The 14,139-nt window shown below is 28.8% G+C and overlaps 1 protein-coding gene across 1 annotated transcript; it reads left to right on the plus strand.

Moving 5' to 3' along the window:
* Window positions 1-177: 177 nt before the first annotated feature.
* Window positions 178-13,472, plus strand: LOC145194762 (uncharacterized). The gene is made up of 13 exons (XM_090094691.1): window positions 178-240; window positions 4,269-4,501; window positions 4,622-4,668; window positions 5,858-6,107; window positions 6,382-6,796; window positions 7,406-7,600; window positions 8,463-8,633; window positions 8,790-9,381; window positions 9,808-10,015; window positions 10,125-10,390; window positions 11,323-11,389; window positions 12,826-13,064; window positions 13,218-13,472. The coding sequence occupies exons 1-13, from the start codon at window positions 178-180 to the stop codon at window positions 13,445-13,447; spliced, it is 2,976 nt and encodes a 991-aa protein (XP_089950817.1). The 3' UTR covers window positions 13,448-13,472.
* The last annotated feature ends 667 nt before the right edge of the window (window positions 13,473-14,139 follow it).

Consider the following 14,139-nt stretch of genomic DNA (forward strand, 5'->3'; position numbering starts at 1 on the left):
TTTCGACAGTTTTTGCTTTATCGTATAGTGGCGAATCCATGTTTCATTCACATAAAATTATATCTTTAATAATACGTTCATATAAAACAACGCTCGAATTTCACTTTTGTTTTGCTTAAAAGCGTTCAAAAGTTTCTGGTTAGTGACAATTCGTGCAATAATTTACCTTGGAAGAAGATGTGTACATGGGGTTATTATCCTGCTGAAACCACCAATTCTGCGGCATTATTTCTTCAGCAGGTAAAAAAAAAATTTTTTTAACATCCTCATAATTAGAAGCGTTCATATTTCCAAAGATCTTGACTACTCGAAAATTCCTCAGTCCATTACACTTCCTCCATCATGTTTTACAAGTTGTAAATCGGTATTAAACGTCATTTCTCGTGCCAAAAAAAAAAAAAAAAAAAAAAGAGGATGTCGTACAAATTGTCTGTCATCACTTTCAAAAAGATTAAATTTAGATTGGTCTGAGAAAGCTATTTTTTTTCCAATCTTTGATTGTCCAGTTTAGGTAATGTTTCACAAAATGTAATCGGATTTTCTAATTCTTATTTACTTATTGTTTTTCAATTTCTATACAACCAAAATGTTCCACATCAAGTTATCTTCGTGGCACACTACTACGACTTCTTGTTATTCATTCCTTTAGCTCACGTGCTATTTAGGCAGTTTTCTTGGCATTCTTAGTTGCTTTGAGTTTAATGATATGACCTACTATTTTTAGACGTTTTTCTTGGTCTTCCACTATATGGACAATTTTAAATCATTTTCACCACGCAACAATATCTTTCACGGTTGATTTTACCTATTGATAACATTAAAGCAATTTCACGAGAAGATTTTCCTTCTATTGAAAATTTTATCAATCTGTCCCACAGGGTTCTATTCTAGGTCCACTTTTGTTTCTAGTCTATGTAAATGATTTGAATAAAGCTTCTAACCTTATGAGTATCATGTTTGCCGACGATACTAATTTATTTCTGTCAAACAGTGACATTTATGAGCTTTTTTCAAATATGAATAAAGAACTTAATCTCCAACTGGTTTAAGTGCAACTTAATCTCCATTTGGTTTAAGTCCAACAAGTTAACTTTAAACATTGACAAAACAAAATGGATCCTTTTCCACTCTCTCGCAAAAAAGTGTTTTTTACCAAGTAATTTACCTAAACTTTTTATCGATAAAATTGAAATAAAAAAGGAGTCGGTCACAAGTTTTTTAGGCATTTACATTGATGAAAATATTACATGGAAGTATCATATCGACTTTAATTCTACTAAATTGGCAAAAAGTATCGGAATTTTATATAAAGTCAGATAATATCTAAGTAAAGAAAATTTAATTCAACTCTACTACTCATTTATTCATAGCTATTTAAATTAAGCAAATATTGTTTGGGGAAGTACCTCTAAAAGTAAGTTGCAAAATCTTTACCATCGTCAGAAACACGAAATGCGTATAATATATTTTGAAAATCGTTTCTCTCATTCAAATACTTTATTTAAAAGCACTCAACGTCTACGAACTTAATGTCTATAATATTTTATGTTTTATGTTTCGTTGTAAAAATGAACAACCATTGTCGATTTTTAAAAATCTTTTTGCCCATAAAGCTATAACCAAATATACTTTACGAAATAATAATTTATTACTTGAACCTTTTGGTCGAACAAAGTTTAATCAACTTTGCATAAATTATCGAGCACCGTAATTATGGAACAAAATTATTGTTCCAAATTTTGATTTTTGATTTCAGTTTTTAAAGCTAAATTAAAAAACTATATTCTTTCTACTGGCATTATATATAAATATTTTTGAAATGAAAAATTATTTTCACTCTGTATAGTTTGTAAAATTATTTTCAGTTTTTGATAATTCTACATTGTTACTAGTTATCAAATGAATTGTATTTTTATTTTATTATATATACACGTTTGATATATTTTATATGGTTCTGGAGACAAGATCTTTTGGATCTTCTTTCATATACCAAGTTTATATACAAGGGCGCATTTACGAATAATACTGCGTTGAATGTAAACAATCAACGCAGTATTATTCGTAAATGCGCCCTTGAATCGTCCCGTGCCAATATTTATTATGCGCCCGGAAACTTTTGCAGTTGTTATTACAACAATTACAATAATAAATACATTCACAAACGTAATTTACATTCTTATGCTATAATATTTTGTTTCCAATATTTCATAGAAACATTTCATAATGACTATAAATCAATAGTTTTTTTTTCAAAATAAATTAGAGTAAGAAATGTAATTGGCCAGAAACTTTTGCACGCCACTGTATTTGTTGACTCAAACATTTGTTGACTCAAACATTTGTTAGTTTTTGTTACACGACCTTTATCTAACTAAATTTTCTTCCATCTTCTCTTTACTTAAAATTTACTTCTTCACTAAAATTTTCTTCTCTTTTAAATCCCCTTTTTCTTTTTTTATTTTCCTATATTCTTAGACAATTTTGCAATTAAATTATAACAATACATAATTTCATTCTTAATTTAAAGTCTTCTTGCGATATATGTTTGAAACAATCGTACAGAATTTCAACTTCGATAAAAAAAATAAAATGTTCTTCCGTTTATATATTGCATTGAGAGCTTGGCATTTTCCAGCAATATTTTGAAGCAAAAGAAACTCTCGTCTTCATCTCTTATAGCTATTATATCAAATCTTATTATTAAAATTTTATTAAAAGATATCTTTTAATATTTATTTAATATTAACTAATATTTAATATCTTTTAATATCTAGATATTTGATCAAAAAATTTAAAAGATCAAATTTGTTAAATTAAATTTTTTTATTTTCGAAAAAAGAATGGTACGTCAAAACAGCTAGTAAATTAAAAAACCGGTTTAGAGTCATTTTAAAAAATGTTCACAGTTTTATCTTTCTTGAAGTTGCACAGAAGGTTGTGTGTGTATGTGTATGTGTGTGTGTTTGGAGGTGCCCTGTTTTCTGGTTGTCTCATTCTTTTTATGAATAGCCGCGATTTATATCTTTCCTTATTTTTTTTTTCTTAATGTATTTATATTCCAAGTTCTTCTCATTTTTTTCGTTTTTAATTCAAATTAAAATATGATTTTATTATAAATATCAAATAAAAACTACCTAGAGATATACAACATTGTAACACATTGCGCCAATGCCTTTAAACAAATTACTTCCGCAAATAAAAACTTCGAAAAATTTTTCGAACCGAATTCAGATCGAGGAATTGTCTAATGAACTTTTTATTCACTTTAAACACGGTAGTTGAAGTTGATTGCTGGTAAAACTGTGCAATAAAACCGAATCACAAAAATTGTAGAACTTGTTGAACCAGTTTTTATTTTTATCATTATGAAAGCAACGTTGTCGAAATTTTCCCAGTCAATCGTATTGGTTATACTTTGTCTTTATTCAGGTATTACTTTTCGTGATTTGATTTTTCATGTAAAATTTAAAAACACACATAATAAATCATTACTGCACTTGTAAGTGTTTTAAGACTTGAATTTAAAAAAAATTGAAAATTGAAAAAATTGAAATTTAAGGCTTGAACGCATCGTGGCGTTACGTTAGAAAAAACGAACAAAATAACCAAAATTAAGAAATCAAAAACTCAGTAATGTTATCTATAAGTATATACACTTATAAAAACTACCATAAAAAACAAATTATTGATGGTATGTTACAGAAATTACTTCAAAACGTTTGGCAGTGTATTGGGGACAAAATGGTCTAAAGTTGGAAAGAAATCTAAAAGAATATTGTGAAGAATCGCAATTCGACGTAATAATTATCGGATACGTTGATGTTTTTTTTTCTCCTAATGAAAAAGGTAATGTTTAGTTATTTTTGCAATTGGAGATGATGAATTTTAGAGATCTGTTGCCTAGATAAAATTTTTTGATAAAGTGATAGGACATTGGATTTTTATATAAAATATATATTTTACAAATATTGATGTCAATCAAATTAAACTTAAAAAAGTAATCATTACAAAATGAAACAAAAAAAAAAAAACGATTTTGTAGAAATACAATATTCATATTAACTCCATTTTTTTTTTTACTTTAAACGGTTTTTCATTTTTAGTTTGTATTTCAAAACCGATAGTTCATAATTTTAATTTAATTCCCCCTTCTCACAATGGATAGAGTTATTTCTGTGTAATACCGCTGTGCCTAGAGAGGGCCGTATGAACAAAACATTATTCTTTGTAAAAATTGATTATATCAAGGTTTTTTTACCACTTTAAAGATATTTTATGGTTATTTTAAACTCTATCTTAACCGGGCAGAATGTGGCTCTTTCCTTAAATGGGCAGAATGTGGAAATATAAGAACTGTTATTCCCAAGAGTGCTCACACTTTTGCGAATAAAAGATTTCGCATCTCAACATTCAATTCGGAAGACAAGCCATCCGAAATTTGTCTGAATTGTCCAGAAATTGGGTTATACATTCATAAAACTGAGACAGTTTCTATCCGGAAGTATATTGTCTGGAAATATGTATGAGTTTGCTTTTTTCTATGCGTAACCTTTTGACGCCGTTTTGAGTTTTCTGACTAGATTTTGCCTTTTCATTTGACATGTTTTAAAGTTTGATTTAGTCATGATAAAGTTCCTCCTCTAAATCATATATCACACTTTCCAGGCTGTAAGAATTTTAGAGCCGTTTTTGATTTATAATTTTACGGAGTGTCATAATCTTAGAGTAGTTTACCAAACCAAAAATAAGATGTTTTTTTTTTAAAAAACCGATTTTTTTTTTTTGAACTAGAACTTAAATGAATATTTCATTAAAGCCACTAAAAAGTTAACAGAAGTTAACATCGGAAATAAGAGGACTTTAGCATTAAACTTGTTTAATGTAGTGAACCTTAATATTTCTTAATAAATAATTATGAAACGATGTTTCAATTTAAAACAATATTTTTATCTTTTATTGACATAAAGTTGTTCTTGAAACATTTATAAAATATGCATTCATTTCAACTTGTTTTTTTAAACCAATATCAAGTTATTTAGTTATTTTTATGATTATTTTTATTTCTTGTTTTTTTCTAGAGAATTTGATTTTGAATTTGAAATCAGACAATTTTGAAGGGTTCTTTGGAAACCATACTTTATGTAAATCTCCCCTTGACGTCAGTCCGTTTTTAAATGCATTCGTTAAAAATCCATTTACTGATTTTCAGTCCGTTTTTTAAATATTTAAGTAAAATTTCATTTTGAATTGTACAAACAAAAGTTCTCTCGTCCAACAACTGTAACATGTGAGATCTTTACACGATAGCGAGAGAATGAGACTCCAAATGTGCTTTCTTTGTAAATTTTTTCAAGTTTGCGTGCCTTTTTATTATTACTTTCTATTTTTACAACCATGCCCACAAACTTGAATATTCAATATTTGGTATATATTAGCAAGGAGAAATTTAATATTTAACATATACCAGCTGGTTAAAAATAGAGGATTATGGTATACATTAACAAACTTGCTAAAAGAAGTAGTCTGTAAACTGTAATCTAAATATTCATTGAACAACTTTCTTATTGATTGCATCACCTTCTATATTTAGTTAAATCCAAAACAAAATATTTATTATTTTTAAACTAAAAGTTTTTTTCCGAAACTTTTAATTGTCCTGTATTTACTTAAACCCCCTCATGATTAATTGTAAACCTTTTTCTTCGTAATTTATGTAAATAGCCTGCAATCTCTTTCATATTTTAATAAATCAGTTTACAATCTCCTTCATATTTCATTAGTATTATTGAACATTATATTTTTTTTGTCATATTTTCATTTGTGTGATATTTAAACCACTTGTTAAAATCTTTAACAGACAGTTTTCCATCAATCAATCTGGCTGCTCATTGCCTTCCATCTCCTATGATAGGATTTCAAAAACTTTTTTATTGTCAAAGTGTTGAGGAAGCAATTAAAATTTGTCAACAGAACAATAAAACTGTACAAATTGCTCTCGGGGGGTTGTATGGAAATTTTTCAATTGATAACTCAATTCAGGGAGAAATTTTGGCCAAAAGAATATGGGATATGTTTCTCGGAGGAAATGGACCAAGACCTTTTGGAAGGTATTTTTTTAATTTTTTTAAGTCTTTGTATACAAGAGGTAGTTTGTGAGAACAAAGTGAATCGTTTCAAAATATTTGCTATTTGTTAAATATTCTTTGTTACGTGTTATATAAACTTTTGAAGTTATTAGGCGAAGACAATATCATTAAAAAATTTTTAAATGAATTAAAAAATTTGAGAGAATCATCTTATAAACTATATGTATTTATCTACTTTTCTTTTTAACTATTATTAAGTTTAACAATGTTGGTTTATGATAATTTGAAATATTAGCTCTGTTTTGGATGGAGTGAATTTGGACATCAAAAGAGAGTCTTTCAATGGCTTTGATTTCACTTTCACTGGCTACCTTGATTTTGTAAAGACCATTCGCGGTTTGATGCTTAAAGATAAAGGCAAGACTTACACGATTTCCTCAACCCATCAATGCGATGATGTTGGTCTTCTAAAAAATTTTGGAAATGTTTTTAACTTCTACGGCGCATTTCTAGATGAGGTATACGTGAGTTATTATCAAGACCAATGCATATCTAAAGGTGATTTTTTTAATCAAAACATAGCTGAATGGTTCGCTTTCACAAAACAGTTATCAAAACAGCCTCTTGTGTACATCAACTTGGTAGCGGCACCTATTGAACCCTTGAAAGACTTTTATCAAGATTCTGTTGGTGTAAAAAATATTGTGAAGGTGATAAACTTTTTTATGAGCATCAACAACGACCCCCTCATGCTTTAATTTATCAAAATTTTTGTATGAATTAAACGAGATTAAGCATCGGTGCTAAATTCTTTTAAAGAATAATAACAAATAATTTTCAAAACTTTTTATCCGTTTTTTTTTTAAATAAATTGATTTATATATTTACACATGCAAGTTATAAAATGCAATGAGTGCTTTTGTTGGCTCGCACATTTTCTACGGCTTTGTTACGAACCCTTAGAAAATTTTGCGCAACAGCACTTTACAAATAAATTTACTTTTAAATAGTAACAATATAAAATATAAATTCGTCATATACCTAAAATTTTGCAGTTTAAACGCAAGTAAAGTTGTATAAACTTTAGAAAATTTTTTATTCAACTTAAAAGACGAATAAAATGCTTGTACATTTATTCATTAAAATATTTGTTAATAACAGAAACACCAAACGCCGATGATTAATCTTGAAATTAGTTCAGTTTTATAATTTTTTTTAATTTTCATTTTTTTATTGCTCCTAATAACTTAAGCAAGAAATAAATTAGAATTACATTATACTTGCGAACTGTTTAGTTGGATGAGTTTTTTTTTTGTTAGAAGGTCGGATTCGATGCTAATTTTGGTGGAATAGTTTTGTATGATGCTGGTTATGATGAAAATAATTTAATTAACGGTACAAAGTACAGTGAAATTGTTAAAACGATTCTTCTGAGTGATGATTTTGCTTCTTCGGAGACCTTCGGAAAAGAATATCAGTCCATTTTTAGTGAAGAACTGACTTCATTGAACAAGGTATTGAACTTTTAACGGCTTCAAATTAAAAATGGCTTTAACTTTGTGTTCTAACGGGTGACAAATAAAATTTGAAAGTAAATTAAGTTACGTAAAAAATCAATTTTATTTAGAAATTTATAATTTATAATTTATGAGAAAGAAAAAATACTTATAATTTTAGGTTACAAAGAAAAAAAAAAAAAAAAAGGTTACTTGACACCGTAACGACGAATGTGGCCAAGTCTCTTCTTCACACTCTTATAATGCTTTTTGTACAACACTCAAATCCATTTTCTTGATGCACAAAATGACTTTATTTTTGAAACTCTTAAGAAAGTTTGCTTTTCAATTCACATACACTTTTTCTTTTAAATTTCTCGAAAAATCTTTAATTTGTCGTGCCTTAAGCAAATTAGTTTTTTTACTTTTTTATTATTATTATTATTTTTTTAATCTTCGATATGTTACCATTGGTTGCTATTTTAACTGGTCTACTGCTTCCAAGTTTCCCCTTAAGATCACCATTTTCTCTTAGAATCTTGATTCAACGAAAAATAGACCTTTCATTGTATCCCATTGCCACAAAATGGTCAATATGCTTGTTAGAGTTTTTTTGATCTAGCATGTGCAACTCATCTTTAACGTTGTCGAACTTTGCCATTGTAAAATAAAACAACCAAAATAGATTTGATTATAATTTTCTTTTATCAAAACTTTACAAAAACAAATTTTCAAAAAAAAAAAAAAAAAGAAAGAAAGAAACTTAACAGCAATACTTAAATATTACGTTGCACAACCAACATATTTTTAGTGATAAATTTTATTTGCTACCCGTTACGTTTTTTCTACATCAATCGCGATGACGCTTTCTGAAATTTAGATCCATCAATGCTTTGATTCGTTATGTGTAAGAGATTTAGCAAAAAATTTGTCTTCATTAGTATCAAATGACTCTTTGATCATTAATCCTAAAGATGTTGTCAATATTAAAAGCATCATAGAGACTGTTGTTTCAGGAGTTGAGTTGCTTAGACCTGATCAACTCTGGAATGTATGTATGGTTTTTAATTTACAGGTTTTTTTAAATAATTTTTGATTTTAAAAAATTGAAAGTTGTCAAAGATCTTTTATCATTTCTTTATTACCTTTTTTTGTTGATTTGTGTTAAAAGTTAAGTTATGTTAAATAGTTTTTGTTTGTTTTGTAGGTTGTTCATGAAACAATGAATTCAGTTAACTATGTCATTAGTGAAGACTTAAAGATATTAAAACAAGCAGAACAGTTATCTGGAGCTTCTACAGGGTTAATTAAGATTCTAGAGCAACTTGGTCAAACCATAAGTAAATCAGTTATAAAAAACAGAAATGGTTCCTTTGAAGTCATTAAGGACCAAGTTGTGTTGAAAGTCAAGCGTGTTCAAAAAGACAATTTATATATTCAAGCTTTTGAAGAGGAGGATCAGAATATGAAAGTGGTTATTGAGCAGGGTGATCGTAGAAAGAATATTGTTGTTAAAAAAAAAGGGCATTCTTCTTCAGTCGAAATACCAGGCATTGCATTTAATGACATTGATAAAGTTGTTTTTGTTTTGGCTTATCGAACAGCATCATTGTTTATAAACAATGACACTCAATTACCTAACAACCAATCGCTGCAAGTCATTGGTAACATATTGTCAGTTACGTTTGCAAACACAACAGTTAAACATTTGCCAGCTCCTATTAAGTTAGTATTTAATAAGGTCAACACAGAAGCTATGAGTAACAGAAACAGATGTATGTTTTGGAATTTTTCTCTAGGTAATATACTTGAGGAAAGATTTTATTGCGTGATTCTATTAAATATAATACTTGTTGTCTGATTCTATTAAAGGTAATTTTTATAGTGTGGTTCTATTAAATGTATTAGTTGTTGCGAGATTCTATTATATCTAATATTTGTTGAAAAATCATTGTAAAAAATTTTTCTGGGAGTAAAATCTAACTAAAGGAATGTGAACTAGAACAGAAAAATTACTCTAGTTGTGGTGTTGCTGCCTTTATGACGCCTTGAAGCAAATTTTTCTTGTGCGTCCTGGATCAAACCTTGTACGAAATATTTAATTTTGGAAATATTCACTCTTCTTTATAATTTTTTTTTAACATGTCCTATAGTCATTTTTCCAAGATTTAAAAAATTTGTTTTCATGTTTTTATTTAACTTTGAAAAATTAAATTTTTTTAAAGGAAGGTGGTCTACAGATGGTTGTGTAAAAGTTGAAGAGACTTGTGAAACAGTCAAGTGTGACTGCAACCACCTCACAAACTTCGCACTTGTTTTTGATGTTTCACAAACTAAAAGTAATCCGCTTTATCTTCAAATTGTGACTTGGGCAGGATGTGGGTTATCTTTGGTTGCATTGGTTTTGAATATTTGTTCAATTCTTTTTTTCAAGTATGATACATTATTAATTTTGATGTTTTTTTTCTTTTGAAAAAGGTAATTTCTAAATGGGAATCTTTGTGTATATTTCCGCCATTTTACAAAAGACTTTTATACTCAGGTGCCTTCGGAAACAAAATATCCAACAGATAATACTAAACGTCTGCATTTGCCTTGTGATACTCCTTACAGTTTTCATAGTTGGGGCCGAACGCAAATGCAAAAAGGAACTTGATTGTCAGGTTGTTGCTGTGGTTGTTCAGTTTTACACGTTGTCAACATTTTCCTGGATGGGTATTTTTGGTTTAAAACTTTACCATGATTTTATTCAAATTTTCAACAACAAGGGAAACATCAGTTTATGGAAAGCACACATTTTCGGATGGGGTATTTATTTATTTTTTTGAATGGGGCATTTATTTTTGAAAAAAGTTGATCTAAAATCTAAAAAACAAAATTAAAAAGAAAATTTTTTTAAAAAGTTTGGTGTGGAAAAACGTTCTTGCGGTTTTTGAGAAAAGTTCTCAAATAAAAACAAATACAAATACACTGTCAACTACAAAAGTAATTGCCATTAGATCTTAGTCTGGACATTGATCACATCTTTCTTGAGCTGAGTAGGTTTAAATGTGAAGAAATTATCACTCCGTTTTTTTAACGGCCTCGTAATCAGAAAAAGATGTGGATTGTCTTCAACGATCTGCCGCAAATTTTCGTTTATTTCGGACTGTCGTCCCGAAATTGATAAACTTCAATGCTGGTGTTGTAAATGTTTGATCTAATCACGTGTAGTACGTTTGAACACTGCATTAATATCAAATACAGCTTAAATTCTACGTATCGATTCTGCAGCTTTAACTCCTGATTTATATACATAAAAAAAAACAATTACGAATCACGGACTTAATAAATGAAGTTTATGAGGCCATATTAATCACTGTTGCTAAAATAAGTATAAATCATTTGTTCATCTTCACACATGAATTAAAACTAGTATGCCAATAACATCATTATTCTGTTGTATTGCGTCATTTTTTAAACTAAATAAGATAAAAAAAAAACACCTTTTGTCCTTCATTTACATCCAGCACAAAAAAGTGGCGTTAAGAGCTGGTGTTGAACCGCTCACTCCGTCCGCTTGTTCTTTCATACTTTGAATCTCATTTTTATGCTGTGAGCTCCAGGATCGTCACTTGCGCTCATTTTATTTTACTACTTGAGATTAAAAAAATATAAAAAATTTCATCTTTGTATATAAAATGCAAATGAAGTTGCGCCTTGCTTTCATAACAGATAATTCTTAAAGTTTTTTATTAAAGGTTTTCCGTTTGTGGTGGTTGTGATAACAGCAAGCGTCAGCAAAAAGTACTTGGTAAACAATCAATAGTAAGTCAAATCATTTTTATATTTTGTGTTGAGGAGGTTCTTCATCAATGTTGAAATACTTTACAAAATTTAAACCAATCTATTTCTGTTTTGACCTGCAACTAATTTGCTGTTTCGCGTCATTTAGACCTTAAAAATTTTTAAATTACGTTGGAAAAATAAGATTCTACTTTGGTCATGAAAGTAAATTTCAAATTTTTTACAACAGTTCAATTTATCCAATTAACAATTGATCAATATCGGTTTTCTTCATCTTCACTTTGAAACTCTTTGAATAAAAAAGCTACCTGATGTTGCAAGTCTCCTCAGCAACATCAAATTTTGAGATTTTGTTTTGTTGTCTTAATAATTTCAAAGAAACATCAAACAACAAAGAAACATGTCTTAATAATTTCAAAGAAACATCAAACAACAAAAGAAACATGTCTTAATAATTTCAAAGAAACATCAAATACAAGAACAGATACTAAAAACTCTTCTTATTAAAACTCTTTGTGCAAAAAGCTCTTCGAATAGTTTACACATTTAAAAGAAACAGAGTAGAGACATCTCAAACCCGTTTTTAATTGTTAAACAATTAGTTTTCTTATTGGATCATCTTGCTATTTTAATATGTTGATTAAAAATGTTTACAATTTCTTACAAAAAGGAAAAAAGAAACACATTAAGTTATAGCTGAGATTTCAGCTAAAATCTGCTGATGGATAGTTAAAAAATCCCTATAGAACAACTGTTACAGAGCACTTTTTGAATTTTAAATCAGCATGTTGACTTTATAAAAAGAGAAACAAATTGAGGAACAAAAATGCGTGATTGTTTACGTTTCTTCAATGAGTAGCAAGATAAAAGCGTTTATAATGCTGATGACTCCTGCGCTCTATATTAAAAAATTATTTATTTTTGAACCTCTAAAATTCGGTGTAAGGTGTGTTAAAAAAGCTGCTCATCCTATGTATTTTTAAACCAGAGTGATACTTTCTTCTAAATCAGTTTTTTATTTGAATAAGTAAAGCGTTTTTTTATAATCTTCTATCTTAAAACATTCATCATATAGGATTTCGCATCAAAAGGGTAACTTGTCTCAAGTAATATATGATGCAATAAATGCCTTCTCTTGATCTTTTTTAAAATGTTCATTCGTTGCAAAATGATTTGGTCAGAGCCTTACAAGTTTAATCATTCAGATTTTAATAGTAACATTTTTCATCATCAAAGTAGGATCTAAATGGTTTTCGATTTGTTTTGAATAGTTAATAGTATTGTTAAAATGTGTTTATAGAACCCAAATCCCAAATTTTGTATTTTTTTTGGCAATTAAGTAATTTCGTCGGTAATTCAAAAACTCGAGAAAGTTAAAGTTGTTAAAAATCTAAGAAAGATAAAATAAAAGAAATCTAAATAAGCATTTCACTGTAAAATGTCATTTCAATTATTAGCTGCCTTGTTCACGGACACGCATTTTACTTTGGTGTACTGTTACCATGCGCACTGATACTCGGTGTTAACTTTGCAATACTCCTGATCGCAATGGCAAGAATTGCAGGTTCTTCAAGCCTTGTGAATAGTTCAAATGCGAAGCGTCAAACAGTTCGTGAGACTTTGAATTCAATAAAGATAGCTCTTGCGTTTGGCACTTTGCTAGGCTTTACATGGGTATTTGCCATGCTTGCTATCGGTACAGTTTTTTTTAAGTTTTACATAATCCATTCATCGTCTTTTTTTTAATATTTGCTACTAAGGCTAAATGTTTGGTTAGATGCTTTCAACTTTTTCAGAAAAAACTTGAATATTGGAACGAAATAATTTAAAAATTTCTTTAAACCATTAGGACCGTTGACCAACACCTTCCAATGGTTGTTTTGTATCTTCAACTCGCTTCAAGGATTTTTTATTTTTATCTTTTATTCAATAAAAAATTTGGGAGTTTGGAAACAATGCTTTGTTTGGCCGCCATCATGTGATTTATACAAGACAACTAATCGCAGCTGTAAATCTTCGAAAACTGTTCAAGTAAAAATGTGCAACCTCTCCCCCTCGATCTATGTCAACGATAATTAATGAACTTTTTAGTCAAGATAACATATTGATATAATACTTCCTATCGAGAATTTAAAGTTTTTTTTTACTTTATTTTTTTTCTTAAAACCACTTTGATATGTAAATAAAATGAACAGAAAAAAATTTAATATTTTTCTAAATTTTAAATAATTAATATTAAAATGATGTAAGTTTTATATCACTTCAATATAAACATCAAATTGGTGAGCAGATATAAAACAACTTTGCAAAAATATTTTAATTTTTCATACAACTAAGGTCGAATATGTTTTTAGGATGAGAATTAGAGCATCCCGCCATCGGAAATGGCGTAAATGCGTAAATTCCGATGTGAAAAATAGTTTATAAAGGTGACTCCTATGTGATTTAATCTTTTTATTTTCCGATATTTTCCGATGGTTTGTGGTGGCTTGCAAAATTTTGCTGTAATTTTGCGAAAACTTCGTAGTTATAGATAAATACATCGGAAATACCACAATATTACGAGTTTACACTTTAAATACAATTTATTGTAAAATTACGCGAAAATATCGTACGATAATGCGTAAATCTCGAAATATATCGGAGAGTGCGTGAAATTCTCCCCATCGGCCTCGGACTACATCGCACCTCCGATGTGATACTATTCCTCACCATCGCATCACATAGGAGTCACCTTTATAAACTATTTCTCACATCGGAATTTACGCATT

This window comes from Hydra viridissima, unplaced genomic scaffold, assembly GCF_058129835.1.
Source record: "Hydra viridissima isolate aposymbiotic clone 2 unplaced genomic scaffold, HvirCarnegie_v1 scaffold_8, whole genome shotgun sequence".
In the NCBI taxonomy this organism is placed as follows: Eukaryota; Metazoa; Cnidaria; class Hydrozoa; order Anthoathecata; family Hydridae; genus Hydra; species Hydra viridissima.

Excerpts from the sequence above, each read along its gene's own strand:
- LOC145194762 (XM_090094691.1), top strand. The coding sequence starts at position 178 with ATGTGTACATGGGGTTATTATCCTGCTGAAACCACCAATTCTGCGGCA. Across the intron at positions 4,502-4,621 it reads GAGACAGTTTCTATCCGGAA|TCATGATAAAGTTCCTCCTC; the intron begins GTATATTGTCTG and ends AGTTTGATTTAG. Across the intron at positions 4,669-5,857 it reads TATATCACACTTTCCAGGCT|ACAGTTTTCCATCAATCAAT; the intron begins GTAAGAATTTTA and ends AATCTTTAACAG.